Source organism: Equus asinus, chromosome 24, assembly GCF_041296235.1.
Source record: "Equus asinus isolate D_3611 breed Donkey chromosome 24, EquAss-T2T_v2, whole genome shotgun sequence".
Taxonomy (NCBI): domain Eukaryota; kingdom Metazoa; phylum Chordata; class Mammalia; order Perissodactyla; family Equidae; genus Equus; species Equus asinus.
Genome location: NC_091813.1, coordinates 47,317,359 through 47,342,761, shown reverse-complemented (window position 1 = coordinate 47,342,761; position 25,403 = coordinate 47,317,359). Strand labels below are relative to the sequence as shown.

Below are 25,403 nucleotides of genomic sequence, written 5' to 3'. Positions count from 1 at the left end.
TATCATTGACCAGAGGACTGAATGAAAGTTTGCATGGTTCAAATCAGTTTTCTTCTTCTGGAAGCTAAGTCCCTTTTTTCAGTTATGTTTGGTAAAATTGACATTTCAGTGAAATAGATTAGCAAGCCAAGGGTGCAGTTTAATCATCTCCCAATTTCCTCAAATTATCAGAGTAAATATTTCAAGGATGGTATAAGAAATCTTCCAGGTTAGACTTCAGTTAGACTGAAATGTACACATTTTATTAATGATTTCTCCAATCCGTTTTCCACATAGAGTGCAGCTCTTCAAAAGTAAAGTTAAATTGCCTTCCTCTAGGACTGAAGGAAGACTGAGCCTGAATATGTCCTCTCTTTTGTGACTTTGAGGGAAAGAAGGGTGAAGGAGAGGTATTATGCTCTTGTGGCATGCTTCTATTGGAAATCCTCTCGCTGAAACAGATTCCCCCCGGAAAAGATTTTAAGAAGTGGAGTTTAAAATTGAGAAGGAAACACAAACGATCTGCAGAAGTCACAGTAAAAGTAAACATGTCTGTAAGAAAGCAGTGCGCACAGAGGAGCTCTGCGTCGAGTCAGACTAAGGAGAGGGAAAGCAGGCATCGGAAAGAGTGTTGGCAAAATCAAAGCCTTAAATGTTGACATCCTAATTCTCAAAACATTTACTGAACTTACGTTTAAACTACGTAATTGCAGATCACTCTTAGAAAAGAAGATAATGTTAGAAGCCATAAAGCATGATCTCGCTGAATTGTTTAATAAATCTGCATTTTGTGGAACCTTAAACAGCTGAAATGTAATAAACGTATGTCCCCCTTGAAGCTAACTTTTTATGATTATTCTTTAAAGACAGTTAAGAGGTGGGGAAAATTCCCAATTCCGTTCCAGCTTATTGCTAGCATAGATAGGTTAGGAATTCCTTTTTTCAGTATTCCAAATTAATTTCCACTCCAAACTCGGTGGACAATGAACAGTCTGATGAGACTGGGTTTTGTTTCTGTTTTTTTCCAAAAGGCATTCTTGAAAATCATCAGTAGATTAACAATGGGCTCTCAGATCTTCTAAATTCATGTAAATATGCTCCTAATTCTTTCCACAACATTATTCCTAGCCATCCCACTGATAGCTACAATTTGGAGGTTGGAGTCAGCCTTGCCAAGGGTCAAGCACTGTGGGAGCCAAGAATCTTGGCTTAGACCTCCTCAGCTCCCTTCGCTGGGCTGCTCCTCCCTCACACCTGGCAATGATCAAGCCCAGAGTTGGATTAAACTGGAGAATCAGTCTGCGATGAAAGGATGGTTTTCAGATTCCAGTTGAATAATGGGCTCTGTGATCCTCTTGTACGTTGTGAAATTTACCAGGATCTTTTTGGACTGAAGCAGTCACACAGTCATGTCAGAATCCCAAAAAGTTGGGAGAGGATCCCAGAAAAGTTAGATTCACTCTTGTCCCAGGGTCACCTTTAAAAATCTCACTTGGGCGGGACTAAATTGGGTGACGGGCACAATCTCTATGTCGTAGATTCCATGGTCTTAAGGAAGAATAGAATTAATCCCCCTTGAAGAATTATATACTGATAGCCAGTATTTCTAGAAACCACAAAAATATTGCCATATTTTCAGCATTAAGTGAATCAGTAATCTCTTGTTTTTGTTTCCCACAGTGTGCAGTTGCGGGGGAGGTCCATGTGACAGTGTAACCGGAGAATGCTTGGAAGGTTTTGAAGCCCCTACAGGCACGGACTGCCCAACCATAAGTAAAAATAACAGTACATGATTGACTAACCCCACTTTCTCTAATGTGCTGCAGGTGTAGGATTAAGCAGAGCTATGCAATACCCTCTCTCTAGAAACTGCCCGAGTCCCACCCCTGGCTTTAACCCTGTCTGTGCCTCAACCAAATGGACTCTAAACAAAAGATATCCGGTGGTCTATTTGATTCCAACTGGCAAATAGCTTATTTACATTTAAATATCTCTATTTTAAAAAACTCATTTTATCAAGTCTTTTAGTTCAGCATCTTACCTAGCAGGTAAGGGCAAAGTCAGAAACACAGTTCCCAATGACTGAGCTCATTTTAGCTCCTTTTTCTATATTATTTCTTCAGGTCCTCAGATAATATGATATACAGACAATACTTTACAACACTGAGGAAACTGAGATACCAAGAGATTTAAGTGGCTTTTCCCAAGACACTCCAAATTTGCAGTGGTACCAGGAACAAAATATTTAGGCTTTATGAAATGGAGCTGCCGTCTTTCTTCACCAGATTTCTCTGTCACTCCTGTCAATCAAATCATGAGCAGTCCTGATGGTGCAAGAACCTGCTGAAATATTTCAGAGCAAATGTCCAGAGGTAGTCTTAATGACTTCTCGAACACCCTTCAAGCCCTTAGTCTAGTAAAGTCCATGATTGATTCATAGAAGAATTGAAGGAAAGCTTTGCCGTAGGAAGCCTTCTATCAAGAAAGTAATAATATTTGCCTTTAAGTAGAGTGGTTTAAAGACTATTTTAACATTAAATATCCTCTCCTCTAAACAAAAGTATCTTGGCTTCTCGGTCCCTCTGGGCACAAGAGATTAATGTTCCCAATTAATGACACCTTAGAAGATGGCATAGGATTTGAAACACAAGCAGGGCAAAGTTTAGGCACCGATAGAATAGGCGGTCCCCTAAGCAAGGTCACTTTAAGGACATCAAGACGCCTGCCTGGCCCTACGCATCTCCCCTACAAGCATGATGTGCTGGGTGGGGAGTCGTTCCTTTAAGAGAGCATATAGGTAAGACCATGTTAAACTTCAAGTAACAAATTAACATATTAACAACGATTAACACTTTAGTCTCCATTTATCGGTTCTCTAGAAGACAGCACAGTCTGAGGGAAAGAGATTGGGAACAAGGTTTCAAAGGGTGCCCTTGTGAGTGTGCCACAGGAGTGATGACAGTGGTCAAGAAATTCAGATGTGAAATACAGGGAGCAATGAGAAGCCTGGACCTGCCTCAGCACGTGCCAGGTTCTTCAGATATCAGGGAGTGGTCTTCACCAACGGCCGTGTGCTGCACACCTCCTTCTGCTGCCCTGTTCATCCAGGCAGGAGGTGGGGCCACAGGGAGCCTTCCCTGGTGTGAAGTGAAGGCACAGCGCTAGAACCTGATAGCAGCTGAGAAAAACTAAGAGAAAAGGAGGGGTGTCCAGCAGATAGCCATCCTTACCAGCTGGCACGAAGCAAAAGCCCAAAGCCTAACACAAAGAGCCTTCCCAGAGGGCTGTCCCACCACTAAAGGAAGTGGAGAGGTCTTCTCCTTACCACCACGCCCCCACCCCCACCCCCGGCCCCTGTCTCTCCAATGGCCTGCCCTTTCATGCTTCCTTTCTTTCTCAATTCGTGCCCCATGTCCGCGTGAACCTACTTTCCCTGTTGTATGTGTTGCTTGTTTTTGTTGTGTTTCAAGCAGGGATAGTGCCTGATGTACAGTTTGGCTCTTCTTGGGCTCTACTCTGCCTTGAGTGTAAGGACTAGTCTGTGGCCCAGAGCAGCTCCTCAGGAAACAAAAATAAAAATAGTGTTAACCAAGGAAGTACACATAATGATCTTAAAGCGGCATGCTTCCCCGCCAACTTTTGACTTTGAAGAAATGACCTGCCCCTTTTTCCTCCAGGCTGTGATAAGTGCATCTGGGATCTGACCGATGACCTTCGGTTAGCGGCTCTCTCCATTGAAGAAAGCAAATCGGGTCTATTAAGCGTGTCATCTGGTGCTGCGGCTCATAGGCACGTGAACGAAATCAACTCCACCATCTACCTCCTCAAAGTATGCAGGAATGTTGTACCTTCAGCTCTGTTTTCATTCTGGTTTCATGGGGTCACTTCTAGAACTCCTATCCCTTTTGACATCTGAGTCCCATGGCTGTGTTACAGATTGTTAGACCTAGGAAATTATGAAAAGTTGTTTGTAACCATGAGCTTCAGCCTAAACCAAGAGCTGCCATCTATAAAAGAGGTTAATATGGAAAGTGAAATGACTGAAAACTAGTATCCACGTACAAAACTACTGAGGGAAGAGAAACACTATCACTTCCTTTGTGAAGCTGTACGTTGGTTATTCAAGTCGTTACTACAAACTTACCATTACCTTTGCCTCAATTTGCAATGTTTTGAGAAGTTTCTCTAGAAACTTCTCTTTCTCTCTCTTGCTCTCTCTCTTCTTCCCTCCCTCTCTTTCCCGTCCATACATTTCCTTCCCACTGCCACCCATTCTCTTTCATTTTCCCACACTCACACACACAAACATACTCACATGCTCTATTTCTTCTCATAGGTCTAGTGGTTAATATCTAATAAACAAGTTAAAGGCAGAAAAGAGTCAAAAACGGTAGACCAAAACAGTGCTCATATAGCTAAGCTTTAACAGGTGGTTTTTTCCCTCTAAATCATGGCCTTCTACCACAACCTACAGATATTTTTTAAAATAATAATAATTAGCTGAAAAGACGATAGAATTAATACCAGCATACTTTTTTATTTTGTTAGCCAATTGAGCATAATGGTTAAGAGCACGAATGTTGAAACCAGATTGCTTGCATTGCAATCCCAGCTCTGACATGTACTAGCTGTGTGACCTTGAATAAGTTATTTAACCTCTTTATTCTTCCATTTCCCTATCTGGAATTGAGGATAATCGTTGCATCCATCTCACGGGTTGTTGAGAGGACTCAGTGAGTTGATAAATGCAGAGCAGTTAGAACAGTACCTAGCATAGAAAGTGCTCATTGCTCTACTTTTGGGAGGTGCAAATGATAGCCACAGCAATTGGCCAAATACGCAAAATGGAAGACAAAACAAAAATCACAAAATTGTAGAGGTGGGTGGAATCTTAGCGAGCATTCTATTCCAAACTTGGCAATCATTCACGTCCAAACTCACCTGTTTCGATGGAGGAGGGCACTAATTCTCAGAGGAGTCACCCGGACTCAGGCCTCTTGACACCACTCGAATCCTCTTTCCCTAAGAGCCCAACTTCAGGATGGGTGTAATTGTAGCTGACAGGAAGTCAGTGCCAAGATGAAGGGCTTACTCCAGAGTAATCGGAGCAAAGCTACATTTGGCCCAAACACATCAAAAATGGAAAAGAAAGTGCAAATGGTCTGAAATAAAGAGAATTGCTCTCCTGACACCAAAAAGGGAGGAAAATGAACTTCTAAACTCCATTTACATTGATCCAGGTGGGTTGTTCATTTCTTTCAAGGCCTGCCAAAGTTGAAATTTTAAAGCTTAGACACCCAGGGCCTCCACCAGTCTATGTTGCGCCTTTGTGCGAATTAGAAAACGGTACCCTTTCCTGACAGCCAGCACAGCCCAGGCCAGTAGAGCTCACAGAATTTCAGCCCCTCAGCCTCTTAGAAACCTCATACAGACCCCAACCTGCAGACCCCACGATTTGGGGAACAGAGGCTCACACTCTACTCAGAGTCCTCTTACACTGAATGACTTTTATGTATATTTTTAAAAACCTGGTGTGCACATCTACTGATTATTTGCAAAACATATTTTTCCACAGACAAAATTGTCAGAAAGAGAAAACCAGTACGTCCTAAGAAAGATACAAATCAACAATGCTGAGAACACAATGAAAAGCCTTCTGTCTGACGTGGAGGAATTAGCTGGAAGGGTAGGTATTCAGTTTCTGGGACTGCCTTCAGAGAAAGGATTTAGCTGGTGTGAGCCCGGCTCGTCACAAATGACTGAGGCTTAACTCAGCCCAGAAAAAATGTGGTGACCCACATGCCTTAAAATAAATGAAGACAAGTCCTGTGGAGAAAGTTAGCATACTTGCTCTCTACCATCTCTTCCCATTTTGATTGGTTTCCTTGAAAAACTGTGTTTACGGGAAACTTTCATTATATTTGCTGCTGGTTAATACGGTTGTTACATGTTTCAATTAGTGTAGTCGTTCGGCTGTTTGCCTTAGCATTTTATGGGTAAGAGCTATACAGCATCCAGAAATAGCTTTATTATTTAGAATATAAAATTTAAATGTTTGCTAAAGGATGCATTAAATAACAAAAGGAAAAAAAAGAGGAATTGTGCTGAGAAAGCAATTTTGCAGCTTGGCAGGGGAAAAGAAATCACTTTTGACCCTCACTTTATACCATATTCTAAAATAAATTTCAGACAGATTAGAAACTTGAGTTTAAATCTCAAATCCATAAGAAAACAGATCTAAATAATCACTAAACTTTGAAAGGAAATAATAATACACTTAAATACAGTATGAGAAATTACAAAGAAAGAGAAGATATTTGACTAGATAAAATTTCAAATACCCAGCGAAGGAACTAAATAAATGAAAAACTCGACTACACTAAGAAAAATATCGAGGGACATATGATTTGTAAAAGCCCTCACAAATTAACAAGAAAAACATTAAAACATGAGCAGAGTTAGTGTGAAAGACTATTAAATGCAGTTCCCAAGAGCCTAATGGAAAAATATCAATTCTCTGTACTAATAAAAAAAATACAACTAAGCCACAAGGCATCATATCGAACATATTAAAATGTTTAACACATATTTTTCCTAATTGTGTTCCACTAGTGCTGCCTAAAGTACTCTGAAATTTCTGCTTTCTTATGCTGGTATTTGACATTATAAACTGCTGAAGTTCTTTTCAAAAACAATCCTCCTTTTCTACAAAATTAAAGCTTAAAATAACTCTGATAATCTCTTTCCATCTTGGACCCCTTAAATTTTTAAGGTATTACGCTTCTAAAAATGTGAGTTACTCTAATTGAATCCTTGGAAGAGTCAGCCACTTTGAAATGCAGATGAAAATTGTGTCCCTCATTTCCCTGCAATGGTGCATATTAGTCCAACCAGGAGCATTTGAAGAACAGTAAAGTCTCTTAAGTTTCAAAGGAAATACCAAGAAAGAAATCTTTGTGAAAAACTCATTGTTATTTCATTTTGGTATCATGGTTGGAACTTGCCAAAAGTGTCTCCATTCTTCAGGAAATGTTTTCACCAAAATTAGTTCCTACAACAGCTCAGACACGGGATTACTGATCCTTTTGTTGCACAATTGTCCCACTTCCAATATAAGTTAAATGCAGGCTTTCATAGGGAGGAAATAATGCAAGCTTAAAAGTGACCTCACAGTAGAAAAGGCTCCTGGGCTAAAAGAACAGACCGCCAAAGCAGGAGGTTGATGATAAAGCTACGGGATGATAAAGCTACGGGAACATACACCCAGCTGTTTTCTTTGATTCTTATTGAAAATAACGTCCTCTGACTATGACAACAGTCTTGATGGTGCAGGAACCTGCTGAAACATTTCAAAACAAATGCCCAGAGCTGGTCTTAATAACTTCTCAAGCACCCTTCAAGCCCTTAGTCTAGAAAAGTCCATGATCAGTTCTTAGAAGGATTTAAGAAAGATTTTGTTTTAGAAAGACTTCTATGGAGAAAATAACTAATATTTACATTTAAAAGAGTGAAGGATTTCACTGCAGGTTCCCACAGTGATAAAAAAGAGGTAATGTTGCCTCTTGAACTTGAAAATATCTCTGTTTGCAAATTACCACCTGACTTAATGGAGCTCATGTGACCCAAATATCACAATTTACATTAACCTAAAGTTACTGGTTTTGTCCCAATTTCCATATACAAGTTGTCTTGCCCCCTTTTGGAATCCTACAGCCCTTTCTTACCCCCTACTTCTTGAAACCCCCTAAAGAATGCCCATGCATTTGTGTTCACAAATAGCTACTGCCCAAAAGGACCTCACTTTTGCCACTGCTGATCTTGTCTCTAATGAAAGTGCCAAAGACTAGTCAAGATTCCACTCTCCCGTGTTCCCAAAGCTGCCATGCTCAAAGTCAGAATGGTGATAGGCTACAAGCAAAAGTGGAGATGACGGCCCTCTCCTAATCTCAATGCTGTCCCTTGCCATCTGTTTCTTGAAGGTACACTGTGGAGCCTGGAGTGACAGAGCTCAGTCTCCGAGGGCTGGCTCAGGAAGGTGCTGCAACCTCCCCTCCACTTCTCCATCTCCTCCCTACCCTTCAACCACAGCAGAATCTCCCTGCACATCAACTCATGCAAAGAGATCTTTTTTTTTTCTGCTTTTTCTCCCCAAATTCCCCCAGTACATAGTTGTATATTTTAGTTGTGTGTCCTTCTAGTTGTGGCACGTGGGATGCCACCTCAACGTGGCCTGATGAGCGGTGCCATGTCCGTGCCCAGGATCCAAACCAGCGAAATCCAGGGCTGCCGTAGCGGAGCATGCGAACTTAACCACTCGGCCACGGGGCCGGCCCCGCAAAGAGATCTTTAGTACTGGAAGGAAAGTAGGTCACTTCCACACATCAAAAGCACCAGAACCTCGTCTCTGACCCTGGTGAAAAAGTCAGGATAGAGGCCAGCCCGTGCACAGTAGTTAAGTTTGTGTGCTCCGCTTCCGCAGCCCAGGGTTTCATCAGTTGGGATCCTGGGCGCAGACCTAGCACCACTCATCAAGCCATGCTGAGGCAGCGTCCCACAGAGCAGAACTAGAAGGACCTACAACTAGAATATAGAACTGTGCATTGGGGGCTTTGGGGAGAAAGAAAAAAAAAAGGATTGGCAACAGATGTTAGCTCAGGGCCAGTCTTTAAAAAAATAAAAATAGAGGAAGATTGGCAAGGATGTTAGCTCAGGGAGAATTTTCCTCAAGCAAAAAGAGGAAGATGCTAGCTCAGGGCAAATGTTCCTCAACAACAACAACAACAAAAAAAATGTCACCATAAAACATAAGACTATGTTTCAATTCCAAAAGCATCACTTAACACCTAGTTTATAACAGTTATTGTGCTAGCCACTAGGGACACTGAAACAAATATGATAAGGCCCTCTCTCAGTAAGGAGAGGAGCTCATAGTCTAGTAAGGAAAACAGATATGAAAAAAAAAATGATTATAATGCACCATTCAATAATAGAGGCATGGTACAGCCCAAAGAGATAAGACAAAGGAAGAAACAACTCTTTCAGCAGGAGTACATAAGGGAAGGCTTCTCAGAGAAGATGAGCATTGACCTGTGTATTGAAGAATGACTAGGAGTTTGTCCAGTACTTCCAAGCAAGGAAAAAGTACCACAAGAGCAGAGAGATGTGAAACAACGTGGTGTGTTCTTGGGACTAGAACTTTGGCCTTAGCCTTGCAGAAGATTAATTGTAAGGCAATGAGCAGGGGAAAATTGCTGAAGTTCTCAGAGGCCAGATCACGAAGAACCTTGCCTCCCATGCTCAGGAACGTGTGGACTTGATCCCGTGGACTTTGGAAGACATTGAAGCATTTACCTAGAACAATGAGTTAATCAGATTTGAAATTTCAGAATCATTCCTCTCCAGTAGGGATGACAGAGTGGCGAGTGAAGACACTGAAGGCAAGGACACTGGTTAGGAGACTGCTGTAGTTGTCTAGGTAAGAGTAGTTGATTGCTACGTTGCTTTCCTTTGAAGAGAATTTGCAGTGAACAAGGATAAAGTGAAACTGTGGTCATGAGGAACAGGAAAAAAAGGCCAGAATGGCAAGTGGAATAAAAACAACTTCGAGACCAGCTGGATATGAGGAGTAGCAAGGAGCGAAGCTCTGGCTTGGAGAAATGAATGACTGAGACTGAAAATACAGAATGGATTATTCTAGACGTTTTAAGGGTGAGGTGTCTGTGGACACTCAGAGGGCATTTAGAGATCTGAGTCTGTAGCTCAGGGGAGAGACGAAGGCTGGGAAGGTATTTGGAAGTCATTAATGTTTAGGAGGTAGATAAAACCACAGAAGTGGGTATCACTGTTCGGATTCTGAATCGGCACACCAGTGTTCCTACCATTGTATTGTCCAGGACTACCCCTGTTTATGCTTGCCTCCCAGAGTGATTATTAAAAGTTCCGCCTTTCACTCTCAAGAGCGTCCTTGTTTGAACAATAATGTGTATGATCACCCTAGGTATTGATTACCATCCTCACTTAATCTGCTTGGTTTTTATTAAAATTAGTATTCTAGATATGTTACTCTTTATGCACCAAAACTTTCTTACCACTTTTTATGTCAAATATGTACAAGGGGAATTCACTGTTGAGGTGATAAATGATTAATCTATTTGTAATGTAAACCATCAACAGGTTTATGGTTTGTCAGGTTATCTCTATAATTTTACTTTTCTTAAAGTAAGGTGTACTTGTTTTACCATGTACCCATATCAATATTTTCCCTCCATAAGCAAAGTTACTGAAAAAAGTATAACATTCAAATAAGGCACCACTGCATATTAAATCCAGTAATTTTGCAATTTAAAGTAATAGATCTTCCTTTTTGCCACTAATTGTCTTTTATTAACTATATATATAGTTTTATATATTATATTATATATTAACTATATATACAGTTATAAATATATATATAAGCGCCCCCTGGTGTTTGTCAGAAAGAAGTTTTCTTAGAGATATGACATCCTCTAGCTGTCTTTCATTGCTTCAATTCAAAGTTTCCGTATCAAGAAATAAGTTAAAGAAATACAGTCATAACAACAGGCCTTTTCTCTTGAGGAGTGAAGCCAAAGTCAAAAATATGAATGTTATGCTTTGCAAATAAAACTCAATTTAAACTGGATGAAAATCAACTTGTTAAAAATTTTAACGTGTGCTAAATGTTTATGTCCATGTTTTTTTAAAGTGGGGCGTGGTGACGTCAAGAATAAGATTCATCTTATTTTCCACATTATCTAATTTCAAAATGACCACAAATTTTATGTCTCTGGAAAGCATTAGAACAGCATTCCATCCAAGAGGAAGACTGGAGTCAGAGGAGGAACCACAATGACTCAGAATGCAATGTCCATTCAGAGAGCTCCTTGTTTTGGGAACGGGCTGACGACCGCCTTACTGCTGCACAGGGACTTTGATATGAAAAGGATTTGGGACATGCCCAGTAGAAAGCCTCTGGGGCATGTGTTTGCTATGATACCATTTCTGCATTCTCTTCCTTGACTGAAGGACCACTTGCTTGGGTTATGCCTGGAAAGTGCAACAACATTCCAGGTAAAATGATGGTACAATCCCCTCGCTCGAACCATGGATGAAAAGACATGTCTGAAACAGCCACTTCCCTGTCCTGGGGGAACTATACAATAGATCTACCAGCCTCTGTGGGGCAGGTCACCTGCAGTCCATTCAGGTACGGCAGCACTTTGTCAAAGAGCTGAGCCAAAAAAACAAGAGAAGAGCCAAGTGGGCTTTTACCAAATGTCAGATGAAGCACTGCTCCTCCTCTTAAATACAACCCATGAGTCAGTCTTTCTCATGCCAAAAGGAAGTACGCATCCCCACGCTGTGCACAAAGGCCAGTGTCCCGGCCTTGAATCATTTCTTAGGTCAGCTTCTGTCCTTGCACACACGGAGAAATACCCACGTACACATACGTACTCACACATCCTTTCTTCAGAAGCCACATTTGAGCTGGGATTTCATTTTAACAAATACTGTGTGGGAGCTCTGAAACAGAAGCTCCCAAGTTGGGAGAAGGGAGTCAGCGTCTCAGGAAGAGCTCCATTCACTCCAAGCCAAATCTGTTTGCACCATTATTTGTACCCAAGTGCCATCAGTGTGGATGGGAATTTGGAATGCAGCACTGAAAACAGCATTTAGCCCACCAAGTACAATCCTTTAAATCTCTGTGGTAATTCAGTTTTAGCGTTGGCTGGACCACCCAGGAGCCACTGCGTGCATGGAGCATTTCAAGATCTGCCTACTTTCTCAACAGTTTTCCCTTTGAACCTTTAAGGTTTTCAGTCGGCACAATGTCAAACTGATCAGCAGGCGTGGGTAGTTTCCCAGTCTAGCATCTTGAGCTACAGTAAAAATTCAGAGCAGATTGCATATGAAAAGCAGTTGGTTTGAACGGGACTGTGACTGATAGCATAGGAATTGCATCTGATTTTATAGCATTCCGTAATTCTAAAGGTGGTCATCCCATCAGCCTTCATGCATGATTTCTGGGACCATTTTATATGTTATAGAACTTTCACATGCCAGGGAAATTTATGTTTATGGAATACATTATGCCCACCCACCGCCACACGCACATATATATATACAACATTCCTTTCTCATAAATTTAATCTGGTGTTTATACGGATTATTTATAGGGAAGTCAAGCCTCAAGAAAGAGTGAACAGGCTCAGAAAGAAAGCATGGATACCATTAACCACGCAACTCAGCTTGTAGAGCAAGCCCACGATATGAGGGATAAAATCCAAGGTAAATACGTTCTCTTCTGGTGCAGCTTAATGTCAAGGAGTCATTCACATTGTTAACAACAATAAAAATAATGGCTACTTCTAGTGCTTACTATGTGCCAGGAACTCTTGTTAGAGTATTGTAGGTTTAAACTTATATGAAATCTTCAAGTTTGTTTTTCTGGGATTTCTGAGCACTCACCCCTACTTACTATCAGTTGATTTTCAAGAATAAATGTATAGAATCATCGCCTTTCCAGGCGTTTCACAGGAATGGAATGCCAGAATACCTTTACAGCAGAGGAAATTGAATGGTATGGCGTCTCTAAAATGCCAGAGTCGGGTAGGAGTCACCTTTTTTTTTGATTCTTTACAGTGAAAACACTGCCTTTAGAGTGACAGCAAACTGTGCACTAATCCAAATTGTCAAAGCCGTCTCTATGATGCTCTTTCCCAAAGACCAGCCGGGCAATGTGCTCTGGTCCCCAAACCAAAAGAAAAGCAATGAGGGGGCGTGTGGGATTTCTTTGCCCTAAAGCATTGTGGCAAATTTTACCTTCCCTCTGAGAGGATTACTTATTTGTGCTCTGTCTTCTGATAAGTGCAGGCTGCATTTTGAAGACTATCTGAATAGCCCACTGAAAGCCAGCCTTCAATTCACCAACAGAAAGCAGGCGATTTCATTTGTTCTAAGATAAAGAGAATTTCCTTGGGTCACAGTCTGCTAAGATACAGTATTTGTGTGTTTCCATACTTTTTATTCTCTTATATATTACGAGCTGGATAGCACCAAGTGCATTCCAGGGCACAATGACAGTAAAGGGACCTACAGTGGGAGATTCATATCTTTACACTGAGGTATAGGGAGCATATTCCAGGCAAAAAGATCTATCGAGCCAAGATTAATCATTCGCTATATTTCCTTTGGTGCCTGTAATACGCAATAAGAAAACAAATGGCATGCATTTTAAACACTCTCCCCTCCCATCCTCACTGTCTCCTGCTTTTGCATCTACCAATAAAATATTCTTCTCCTATAAGATTTTAGAGTTACTATTGATTTGTTCAAAAAGTAAGATGGAACCTAGATTAGCTGACCTCACCTAACTGAGAAATAAATGTCCCTCTGGGCAACAAATACAGCCAGCATTCTCGTAAGCTGTTCAGAGAAAATAATTCACCTTTGCTGTTGTAACTCAAATTTTTATTTTAAGGTGTCTCCTTTGGAAAGAATCTAAACCCTCTTATTTGACCCTTTAAGCATAGGAAAAGACAAAGAAAACAAAACAAAAGAAACGTAAATAGGAAACAAGAATTTTCATCAGTTTTTACCTTTCTAAAATAATGTATGAACAGTCTTCAAACAACAAAGGCAAAAATGTTATTGTCCTTTTTCTAACCTATACCAGAAGTGGCTAACATAAAACAGGCCAAAATTGTAAATATAATATTTGCATCAAAATGCCAAAGAATTCAGCGTCGCAAGTGCTAGATATGAGGAAAAATATATCTATATTTAGTTTATTTCAAGAGTTAATTTTGTAGACTTTACTTGAAGAGTGAATGTTTAATCCCTTCATACTTTTTTTAAAGCATATCTTGGTTTCCCTATAACTTTCTCAGTAATATTTATAGCGTTCAACACCTCTTCATCCGTTTGTCTCTCTTCCTTCAGAATTCGAGAATGCTCTGCCACACCAATAGCGTGTCATTCCTTACTCCCAGCCGTCTCTAAAATAACTCCAGGTGACCTTCAAGCTATTATCCACATAAAATACAAGCTCTTATCCTGGTATAATTTATGGGACACTGGTGTTTGTTTACTCATCTTGTCTGGCCAACAGCATAGATCATAGTAAACCACAGACACACAATTTCATTTATGCCAGGAAGATGAAATGCTTCCTCCTGGAGCCGCCATAGGACAAGGTGGCAATTACATAACTTTCCTCTGGTCATGTGTAGGAGGAAGAGGGAGTCAGCGAACGACTCAGCTTTGCTAATATTTAGACAACTCATCTAGTCCTTCTGAGCCTCAGCAGTCCCTCCAATTCTAAAATTCTCCATCCTACTCATGAAGGTTGGGTGAAAATGACCCAGAGTCAAAATGGCGCAATATTGACAAGCAGTCATGCTACAGAAAGCAAATAGTAATTGCAATACATATATATGTGTGTATGTGTATATATATACACACACATATATATAAATGAGCAAAAATTCACATCATACTATAACAAACCTCTATTTTATACCTAGTCTGCAGAATAGTCTGAAAGACTCACTTGAACAACTATTGATATACTCTCATTTGGGCTTAGAGCTTTGGTCAGATCCTCAGCTAAAATACAATTAATACCTCCAGCACATTCTACATATGACAGGGCATACCTCAGAACATTGTCTCCAGGTTACATATTTTATATAAAAAGTTGATCAAAGACCCCAGATTTGTGTGCCTTAGATATTTACGTTCTAGAATTATGTGGAAACCAGATGCAGCTGAAGTCAGGGCAGGCTTTGTATTCATCCCATTCCCATTCTGAAGACACCAAATGGGAAGCAGAGCAGTTTCCTCAGATTTTACTCCTCCCTGGAGTACATGATGACCTCCGATGCTGACACCAGTATTCACAGTGTGAACATCAGTGTGCTGTCTTTGACTGAGATTCTCTTTCCATTTTAGGAGCAGCCTGGTCCTTTGTCCTCAATTGCATGTGATTTGAGTGGCATCACTATAAAATTCCCAGACATCTCTGCCTGCTGCCTTCAATCACTGTGTCCTTCCTTTCAGAGATCAATAGCAAGATGCTCTATTATGGGGAGGAGCAGGAACTTAGCTCTGAGGAGATCTCTGAGAAGCTGGTGTTGGCCCAGAAGATGCTTGAGGAGATTAGACGCCGTCAACCATTCTTCACTCAACGGGAGCTAGTGGATGAGGAGGCAGACGAAGCCCATGAACGTAGGTGTATTCAACTCCTAGCACCCAGCACACGTCTGCTTTCTTTGTGGGTCCAGGAGAAGACATCCAGCCACAGGGAAACATTTACCCAAGGCAACCAATTCCCAATATTCAGACCTATTTTAGAACTTAGACGTGACCTCAGGGAGTCATTCAGGACAACTTGACTTACAGGACGGAGATTTTTAGATCCAAGCCCAACTGTGAGCCCTTGAGAAACAACTGAGATTCCACAAGGAATCTACAGAATTTTGACCCCTGAGAAGAAGAAATAGAGGCTTAGCAGCTGGTGAAAACGTATAAAACAGGGAATGTAAGGCTAAGGTGAACCAATTCCCAGAACCACAGTAAGAAGAATTATGTTGAGAAGGCTGTAAAGCCACAAGCCCAGCAACATTCACGTTCTGAGATCCATGAGTGACTTTTAATCTCCAATGGAAATTTAGCATTTTCTTTAATGATGTATGAAAACATCAAACCACAACAGTATTAGCAAACCTCTGACTTGGTTCCTGTATAAGTTATCAATTACTATCTAACAATCCACCCCAAACATATTCATTTGAAACCATAACTATCTGCTCATGATTTCATTGGTTGACAATTTGGGCTGAACTCAACCTTAACAGCTCATCCCTGCTCCATGTGGCATGGGCTGAGCTCACTCACATGTCTGGGACCTTTACTGGGATGGCTGGGTCTCTCCCTCCATGTAGGGTCTTACCTTCAAGGAAGCTAGCCCAGGCTTATTCATATGGCAGTAGCCTTCCATGGGGGAAGAGTGGAAAGGACAAAGTCTCTTGAGGCCCAGGCTTGGAACTCCACAGCATCCTATCCAGTCCAGTGGTTAAGACCAGCCCAGATTCAAGGAGTGAAGAAATAGACACACTCTTGACGAGAAGAGTTGCAGAGAATTTGTGTCCATTTTAATCATCACAATCAACAAAAGGGGTCACAGATTTGCAATCCTATTTTAGCTATTGCTGTTATCTCACAACATTAAGCTCATCAATAATTCAAAATTATAGTAGTCATTAATCCCACTTCTAGACCTTGTTATTTAATGCATTAATAAAAAAGCACATATATTGTTATATTACCAATTTGTTTTTTAATATATGAGTCTCCTTTTTAATTCTATGTATTTTATTTTATGCATTTCAAAATACATTGTAAGAAGGGGTCTGAAGGCTTCAGTAGATTACCAAGGGGCCCACAGCACAAAAAGGGTTAGGAACACCTGTATTAGATCATTTTCCTACAATTGTCACTATTGACCTCGATGGGAAAACTAACCAAACCCTTCTTTTAGCTGACTGTACTCCAGGGCTTTCCAAACCCTATAAAATAGTATTTATTTTTCCTTCAAATATAAAAGATGAGGCTATTTTTGGCGAACAACAGCTTCACTCTGTATTGCTAAAGAAGGCATAGCTTGACAAGTTTGCATCACTGTTAAATGCTGGATGGAACAGGAGGAGACAGGGGAAGCCCATCCTGAGTTTCTGTGTCCGTTTCTTCCCAGTGCTGAGCCAGGCTGAGAGTTGGCAGCGGCTGTACAATGATACTCGCTCTCTGTTTCCTGTCGTCCTGGAGCAGCTGGACGACTACAATGCTAAGTTGTCAGACCTCCGGGAGTCACTGGACCAGGCCCTTGACCGTGTCAGGGATGCCGAAGATATGAACAGAGCCACAGCAGCCAGGCAGCGGGACCACGAGGTAGAGTGGACACAAACTATAAATGCATTTCAGGCATAGACAGCATGAAGTTATACCAAGAGGGGACAGTTGGTATATAATTTTTAAAATATTGGTACATTTAAATATTCATATTTTTTAAATGCTTGTACATTTTTTGCCACTGTAATTTGCTAATTTAGGTGTGTGCAGGTCAAATCAAGTTGAAACCCTTATAATTGTTTAGCTCTTGCATTGATAAGAACACAATGATTCTTGGCCCTTGTGTTGGTGGGTTTGGATGTGTTCTGAGTAAGCAATGCGCTATTCCTATGCATAACTTAGGCTGAGAACACAAGAACTCCAAAGCAGCCCAGAACCATGTTTCTATAAGGCTACGTGTAATTGTTGGCAAGGCGCGATAAGCAAATCTCACAGCCCGGCTGGTCAGCAGCTGCAGAGATAGGGAGTCTAATTCAAGCCAAGGTCATACAATTACAAGGAGGTGAGAAAAATTCCCAGACGGGAGCATAGCTTGCAGAGTCAGTCATCCTCATGGGGCCAGGATCTGCGCGTGCCCACACCTAGAGGGCTGAGAACTCGTATGGTCATGTTTCTGTTCTGAGCAACACGTGCCCTCACAATCACCACCACTGAGAGGGGTCATCTTCTGATAGAAAGACATGTGCATCTTTGGACACATTTATAAAGATTAGAGTGAAAAAGCAATGTCAAATATGGGAAACAACTATGAGCAGATTCATTCATTGTTATGTTTATTTTTATTGTTGGCAAAACCAACTTAAATTCGACTCTCTGCCCTGATTTTCAGTCATCGCGACCTCTCAGTAAGTCATTGGAAAATTTCCTAAATAAAAGTGAATTACACTTATCATCACCATTTTCTAGTAGGAGCAATCACTTAGCCAATGTTTTTTAGAATAATAATGGTCAGAGTAGCATTCTTTGTTAAACAAATGCATGATTATCTTACACAACAAAATTATAAGTATAACGCGAAATAATAATTTCTTCAAGCAGATTTCAAGAGAGTTACTGGGGCTCATCCTTTTTCTTGAATTTTCCCTCTTTTCCCACTCCCATGTCTAGTCAACCACAGAATCATGCTGATTTTACCATCAGAATATTTTTAGCTCTCTTCCCTCTTTTCCATTCCTCTTTAACTTCTCTAGTTTGGGTCTTCATCATTTCTCAACCAAAATAGCCTCCTCCTCTCTCTAACTCCATTCTTACTCCCTTCCAATCCATCCTCCCCATCCTGCCAGAGGGGCCACCTAAATCACACTTCTGACAGTCACCTCTTGCTCTTATTAAGATCCTTCATTTTCTCCTTACAACCTATAGCAGTGGCTTTGACACTACAGCTTGTGAACAATTTAGCGAACCATAAAATAATTTTTGAGGGTTGTAACCAGCATTTTTTAAAAAGAAAAAAGAAAGGAAATAGAATAGAAAATGTCAAACTGCATTGTCACCTATAGTAAGGTATGATTTCATCACATTTATACTTTAGTTATGTATATGTACTGGGTTGCAACAGAAAATGCATTTTCTATTGTGAGTCATGGTTACAAACATTTGAAAGACTCTGTCCCATAGGATAGTCGGTGGTCTTTCTCGTGGCTCGTGGGACCCTCTCTGATTGGCTAGCCGCCCTGGCCTCATCACTTGCCGGTTCCCCTCAGTTCAGGCAATATCACACTACCGGTAATCCCATCTGCCTGGAATGCAGACTTCTTTTTCTTTTCTCCTTTGCCCGAATAACCTCGCTCAGCCTTTAAGTTTTGACTCCTGCATCACCTCTGCCCGGAGGCTGACCCGTCATCCCCAAGTTAATAGGTACTCCTCTCCAGCAATCCATAATATGCCTTGTATACATCTCTGTGTCTGTACTGTGATCATCTGTTAATGGATCTGTCTCCCCAACTAAACTTAGGGGTTTTAATTTCACATTTCACTGTTAGACCTACAGCACAGCTTAGAAAAGAATGCTAAAATTCCAATCTTGATACAAAACCAAAAATAACCACATAGTTTAATCATTCTGATGTGTGCAAACAGTAGCCACACAATTAATAATTACATTACTTATTTTACTATCCTGTTCTCAACCCCAAAGAGTAACAGAATGATAAAAATCTCTATCAGGTGAGTATGAGAGTCTATATTTTTAAAGTGTGTAGGTAAAACAGTCTTTAAGAAGCGCTGTCACTGTTTAGGGATTCTCTTAAACCAGAGCTCTGCCTTCCCGGGACTGTTTCTATGATCTGTTTTAAGGATTAGGAGACTTTTTTTTTATTTTTTTGAATAGTGAAATGGACACTGAAGCATGCTGAATAGTACTATGTCATTTTCTTAATTATTAGTTTCCAAAACATTTTTTTGTTCAAAGTGACCATCTTTCTATGGGAATATCTTTGTTTCACAGCTAATTTTATGCATTTTCATCTAATGCAATATATGATAAGGGAGGGAAACTCTTTAACTTGAATCATATCATTTTCCAACTACTGCAAATGAATGTACCACGCAGAGCTGTTAGCACACAGTTTTCAAGTTTGGCTGTGACTTCAGGGTATGGGCTGTTTTCCCTTAAGGCGACCAGATACAAGAGCTTCCAGAAGGGGTCATATCTCAGACTCTGTACAAGGAAAAGTGCCCTGAGAGAGCTAAATAATACCAACCATTCTGCCCCTCCCTTCCTTTCACACTTTAACACACATGCTTTAAAATATTGCTTTCATGTAGAGGTGTACAGCTACCTCTCCTTGGGGAGATAAGAATAATTAACCCCCTATAGTCACTGTATTGAGCTGGATGGATTTTGAGGGGAACTTGATTTTTTTAATGTTCTTGCATTAGGAAGAAGTTCAAATGGGATTCTTTTCTGTCCTTAGACCTATGTGTTCCCCTGCAGCTGTGTATTGGGAGAAGATGCATTCCATCTTCCTTTCCACCAAATTAGGAAAGACTGCAGGAAGTAAGAAAAACATTAAGACGAACTTAGAAGGTTTTAAAGTGTGTCCTTCTGTCTCCAGACTTCTACAATTATTTCTATACCTTAATTACACTGTAATTTATGCATTTCAACTTCAATTTAAGTTACCATTTCTAAATTAACTTCAACTTATTTTTTACTCAGGTTGTAAAATGAGTCCTTTACTTTTCCCTCTTGAAGTTTCATTCTGTGTGGCTTTCAAATTCTGAACTCGCTTGAAGCTCCATAATATTTCTTCAGAATCACAGCATGCCTGCTTCTAGAACCCAAAAGTGAAGGTAGAAATTAAAGCATTCACCAAAAAATATATTAGCAGTTGGGCAACTTTCCTCCTCAAAAAGTCTGAGCATCTAATATAAAGAGCTCAGAGCGCTAGGAAGCAGGATCACAATTTTGTGCTGTGATAATAGGGCCATATACAAATTTTTAAAGGACGTTAAGATTGGTTTGTGTATGCTTTATTCCTGTCCAAATGAGCTATTTGTGCTTTGTGCTAAAGTTAGCACGTGATAAATGCTTTCTGGAATTAATTCATTTTCCAGTTACTGCAAATTTAGATCCTATGTTTAATCCTGTATCCACAGTCCCACTTTACATTTATGGACAAAAGAGCCAAAGGCCTTCTCTGAAGTGTTCATGCTCTTTGAGATGATGATGTTGTAAGTAATAAGCATAACTAAGTGCTTCAGAGCTCCCAAGGTGCTTCCCTTTGTTATCTCCATGTCATAATTGAGAAAACTGAGCATTGGATGTAGAATTCCCCCGAAGTCACACAGCAATTAGGTGGAAGGGCTGGGATATGACCTCAGATTTACCTGAGTGCAAAGACAGCAAGTTGACCTTTACTGCTCTCCCTGACGCTTTCTCTCATGGGACCATCTCTTCCTCTCTCCCTTCTCTTCCTTCCTGCAGAAACAGCACGAGAGAGTGAGGGAACAGATGGAAGGAGTGAACGCTTCTCTGAGGACGTCTTTGGATTCTCTGACAACACCTCGTCTGACCCTCTCAGAATTTGATGATATAATAAAGGTAAGCGCACATGAGACTTGTTTAGGTGTGTGTTTATAATAGATTAGAACAGTGGCTCATTGTCACGGAAGAATAATGGAATCCAGTTCAAATCTATCAAGTTAGCTGGCATTATGAAAATAAGATCAGGAGACTGAATTTTTCAGTTTCTTTCATTGTACAGTGATCTAAATTTAAATGGCTTTAAAAAAATTGAAAATTTAATCCTTCAGTCGCATTAGCCATATTTCAAGTGCTCGATAGCGCCACGTGTGGCTAGTGGCCACTCTGTTGGACAGCTCAGATATCATTGTAGAAAGTTCTATGAAAGTGCAGATCTAGATCCATCCCACTCACTTTTTACTCCTAGGTTGGGTGTTTAATAAAACTGGCATTCAAATTCAATAAGTCATATTTTTAAAGTAGAAATTTTCTGATTTCTTAGCTCATTTTTATTACCTTTGAAAGGGTATCATTTTAAACTCATCTGATCAGCATCTCATTCTTTGACTATTTCAGCACCCAAGCTCCTGTCTTCCCCTCCATCCCTACTCCCATCACTATCCTTGGTGACATCAAAATCCAGAAGGATGAGCCCACTAACTCTCAGACCTCTGCCTCCTTTAACTTCTCCTGTCCAACAACTTTTGCCTTCAGTCCACCTTTGTTATCCCTCCTACGGCCATACCTACCCCTCGTCATCAACAACTGTATCTCCTCCCAAATCCCTGAGCACCGTCTCTTAGCTCATTTACTCTGGAATGCCCACTCCAGCAATTCTCTGGCCACGTGGAGACCTGCTCCACCTCATTTATCCTGCTCTTCTCATATCCTCTCTTCTCTTTAAACAGCTAAAATGATCAATATAACCATTCTTTGCAAACACCCTTACCTTCCATACCCACCTCTTCCCATACTGTACTCACCTGAGAATTCTAACCGCCTATCCCGGTAAACCCAAGTATCTCCAGCATCGTGGCCATGACAGAGAAGCCAACAAGACAGGTGGCAAACCCACCTCCCCTTCTATCAGTCTAGCTGGTGAATTTGCTTCATGCTTCACTGAAAAATTAGGAACATCTTCCTCCCAAATTCTACCAGCCCACCTGCATCTCTATCCACATTTCTACCTTCCTTCCTGTTACAGTAAATGAGGGGTCCCTTCTCCTGTCACCTCTACCTATGCTCTGAATGCCATCCTTCCTCGGCTCAAAAACAGGATTACAGGGTTTCATTCCCAAAACTGTGCCCTCTGTCTTCTGGTTCATCCAATTCCTACTCTTTACTAGATCATTACTGCCAACATACAAACATGTTCTAGCAGCTCCTGTCTTTTAAAAATTGAAATGAAAAGAGAAAAAGCCTTTGCTTACCTGCCCTCTAATCTCTGCCGCATGCCTCTGCTTAGCTTCACAGCAAAACATCTCAAGAGTCATGTACAGTTGCTGGTTCTGCTTCCAAGCCCCACCCTGTCTGCTGTACACAACCCACTCTGAATGGGATCCCATGCCATTCTACCAAGGCTGTTCTTGTCCAGGTCACCAGCAACTTCAACATAACCTAACTGTGGTCGCTTCTCTCGCCTCGGCTTTCTCAGCCTTGCCACTAACTAACCTTCCCTCCTTATTTAAACATTCAGAGCTTCCATCCTGGCTCCTTCAATATCCCTCTCATCTGCTTCTCCTCCCACCTCACTGGCCGTTTCTTCCCAGCCTTCTTTGCTAGCTTCGCCTCTGCACACTCTCTATGTGGTAAATATTTTAGGCTCTGCAGGCCACATACAACTGCTCTCCCTTATTCTTCTTTGTCTTTTGTTTGTTTTTATTTTTTTACAACTCTTTAAAAATGTAAAAAATATTCTTAGCTGGGAGCTATATAAACACAGGCCTCGGGCCACACTTGGCGCTGGGTCGGTAGATTGCTGCTCTGGACAGTGAATGGCTCAGTGCTCAGTCCTGGGCCCTCTTTTCTACTTATATTCTGGTCCTGGTTGATCTCATTGAATCCCATGACTTTCAAGGCCATAGGCATGATTCCACAATGTACACCTCCAGCTCTGATACCTTCCCCAAGTTCCAAACTTATACGCAAATGTTTATGTGATATTTTCGAGTAAGAACTCAGTGTGGTATGTAGCACAATCACAACTTCATCTACCACTTAGATGTGTAACAGTCACATCCAATTTAGCATATTTTGAATAAAACCCCTTTCCCTAGTCCCCCCATCTCAGTAAATGGCGCAATCCGATCGCTCAAATCAAAGCTCTGGAGTCATTCTTGATGTCTCCTTTCTCCTTACTCCCATTTCAGCAAGACCTGCTGGCCCTCCCTCCAAAAGGAATCCTAATTTCTCACTACTGCCCTCATCTCTGCTGCTACTCCTTATCCAGGCTGCCTCATCCCCAGCGTAGATGCCGTAAGAGGCTCCTACTGATCCATTTGTGTTCACTCTTGCCTCTCAAGACCCATTCTCTATGCAATAGCCAAACAATCTCCTAAAAACATAATCAGATCACATTATTTCTCCCACATAAAACTTCCAGTGACATTTAAAGTAAGACAGAAGCTCATTTTACTCTGGGCCCTGAGGCCCCAAGTGACCCTACTCCAGTCCACTCCTCTGACCTCATTCTCCACCCTCTCCCTCACTCATTACCCACCAGCCCACTCCTCTCTGTTACACTCCAACTCCTCCTGGTTTTCAAACACACCATACTTTTGCTTGCATCAGGACCTTTGCACATGCTGTCCTCAGATCTTCAAATGGTTAGTGTCCTTGTGAACATTCAACCCAAGTGGGGCTCTTACCCTCAATCACTCTCCAACCCATCCTACCTATTGTATTTTATTCAAAATAGATTTTACTCCCAGAAATTAGCTTGTTCACTTATTTGATCGCTTTTTTAATGTCTGTATCTTCCCACTAAATTCCTTGAGAGGAGAGACTGTGTCCATCACTATGTATTCTCTCTCCTAAAAGAGTGCCTGCCACGTACTGGGCACACAATGAATATTTGTTTAATGAATTAATGAGTAAAGGTGGAATGTCCGTGGCATTTTTTCCGCTTATACAATTAAATACAATTTTTTTTAAAGTGTTGTTCCCCAGATGACCAAACAGCTAGAGGCTCAAGACTGTCTCCATAAAAGTAAACCCTCTGTACTAGGAGGTGTGCTACATTCTGGGAATACAAAAATAAATTAAACACAGTTCCTGCTCTCTAAGATCATTAATCTGGTGGGTGGAATAGTCGTGTAAAATGATTATAGAGTAGCGTAGTATATAAATAATAGAAATACGTGGTAACACTGAACTCACCCTGGACAGGTTAGGGATGGATGCCTTCCTTAATGAAGTGGTATTTGAGCTGAATTTGGAAGGATGAGTAGAAGCTTTCCAGATGATCAGAAAGAAAAGAAAGAAAAGTTATTCCAGAAGGAGACAATAGAGTGTGAAAAGGCACAGGGACCAGAACAAATTATGGAGCATTAAAACATCAGTTAGTCAGGGTTGGACCATGGGATGCAGTGGGATGTGATGAGAAGTGATGGGATTGGTGAGAGAGGAGGGGTTAGTTGATGGAGCCAGCTAGGTAATTGGATTTGTTCCTACAAAGCAGTTGGCTGATTTTGAGAAGGGAAATAACATGATCAGATATGCTTAATAGAAAGATCACCATTCCTGCAGGATGATGGAGAATGCACTGGAAGACTAAAGGACTGGGCTCAGAGAGATGAATTGGATCATTCAGAGGGGAAAGGGCTGAGTCAAGCCCTGAGGAACACCAGCTTTCAAGGTCCCTTTCCTGGCCAGTGAAATAGCAGACAGGGGAGAGCACCATCACAGAAGCTGGCAAAAGAGAGGGTTAAGGCAAAGACAGTGCCCAACACTGTCACAAACCAGAGATAGATCTAGTAAATAAGGAAAGAAAAGTGTCAAATGGATCTGGCAATATGGCATCAGACATTGGGGACCTTGGCAAGGACCATTTCTGTGGAGTGCAGTGCATCAACACAAGACAAGTTGGAGGGGAGGCTAGAGTCACAGAATAGGTTTTGTTTGTTTGTTTGCTTGTTCATAAGAGGAACTCGGGCATGTTTACATCTAAAAAGAGCCAGTAGCTAGGAAGCAAGAACGGAAAACAGGGCCACTGAGAAAATAGGGGAGCATGCCTTATACAGAAAAAGAACACTTTCCTCTGAAAATATGCGGAAGATGTGTGTATAGATGTAGCTATAAATTAGTGTATGTATAAGGGTTGAGGGGCTGAGCCAGAGGATGGTAGCAAAAAGTTGGGGAACCTCCTGTTTTTTGGTGTTGGAGTCTCTGAGGGGGCTACCAATAATTAGCACCCCTTTTCAGCACCCAAGTTCTAAACAAGTTGAAAAATAAATTAAATAGCTTATGTGAAGATCAAGAATATCACCTTTATTTCTGATGCAGCTAAACTGAGGATGGGGCTTTACATCTC

The 25,403-nt window shown here is 41.0% G+C and overlaps 1 protein-coding gene across 2 annotated transcripts in view; it reads left to right on the top strand.

Moving 5' to 3' along the window:
* The window catches only part of LAMA4 (laminin subunit alpha 4), a 135,657-nt gene that overhangs the window by 60,997 nt on the left and 49,257 nt on the right, over positions 1–25,403 (top strand). Inside the window, exons 6-12 of one of the 2 annotated variants that reach the window (XM_014866159.3) lie at positions 1,660–1,731; positions 3,657–3,808; positions 5,555–5,665; positions 12,174–12,285; positions 15,058–15,225; positions 16,751–16,944; positions 20,834–20,950. In XM_014866159.3, coding sequence (XP_014721645.3) covers positions 1,660–1,731; positions 3,657–3,808; positions 5,555–5,665; positions 12,174–12,285; positions 15,058–15,225; positions 16,751–16,944; positions 20,834–20,950 — 926 coding nt within the window. Of the gene's footprint in view, positions 1–1,659; positions 1,753–3,656; positions 3,809–5,554; positions 5,666–12,173; positions 12,286–15,057; positions 15,226–16,750; positions 16,945–20,833; positions 20,951–25,403 lie in introns of both variants that reach the window. The other variant, XM_014866158.3, reaches the window with a different exon arrangement.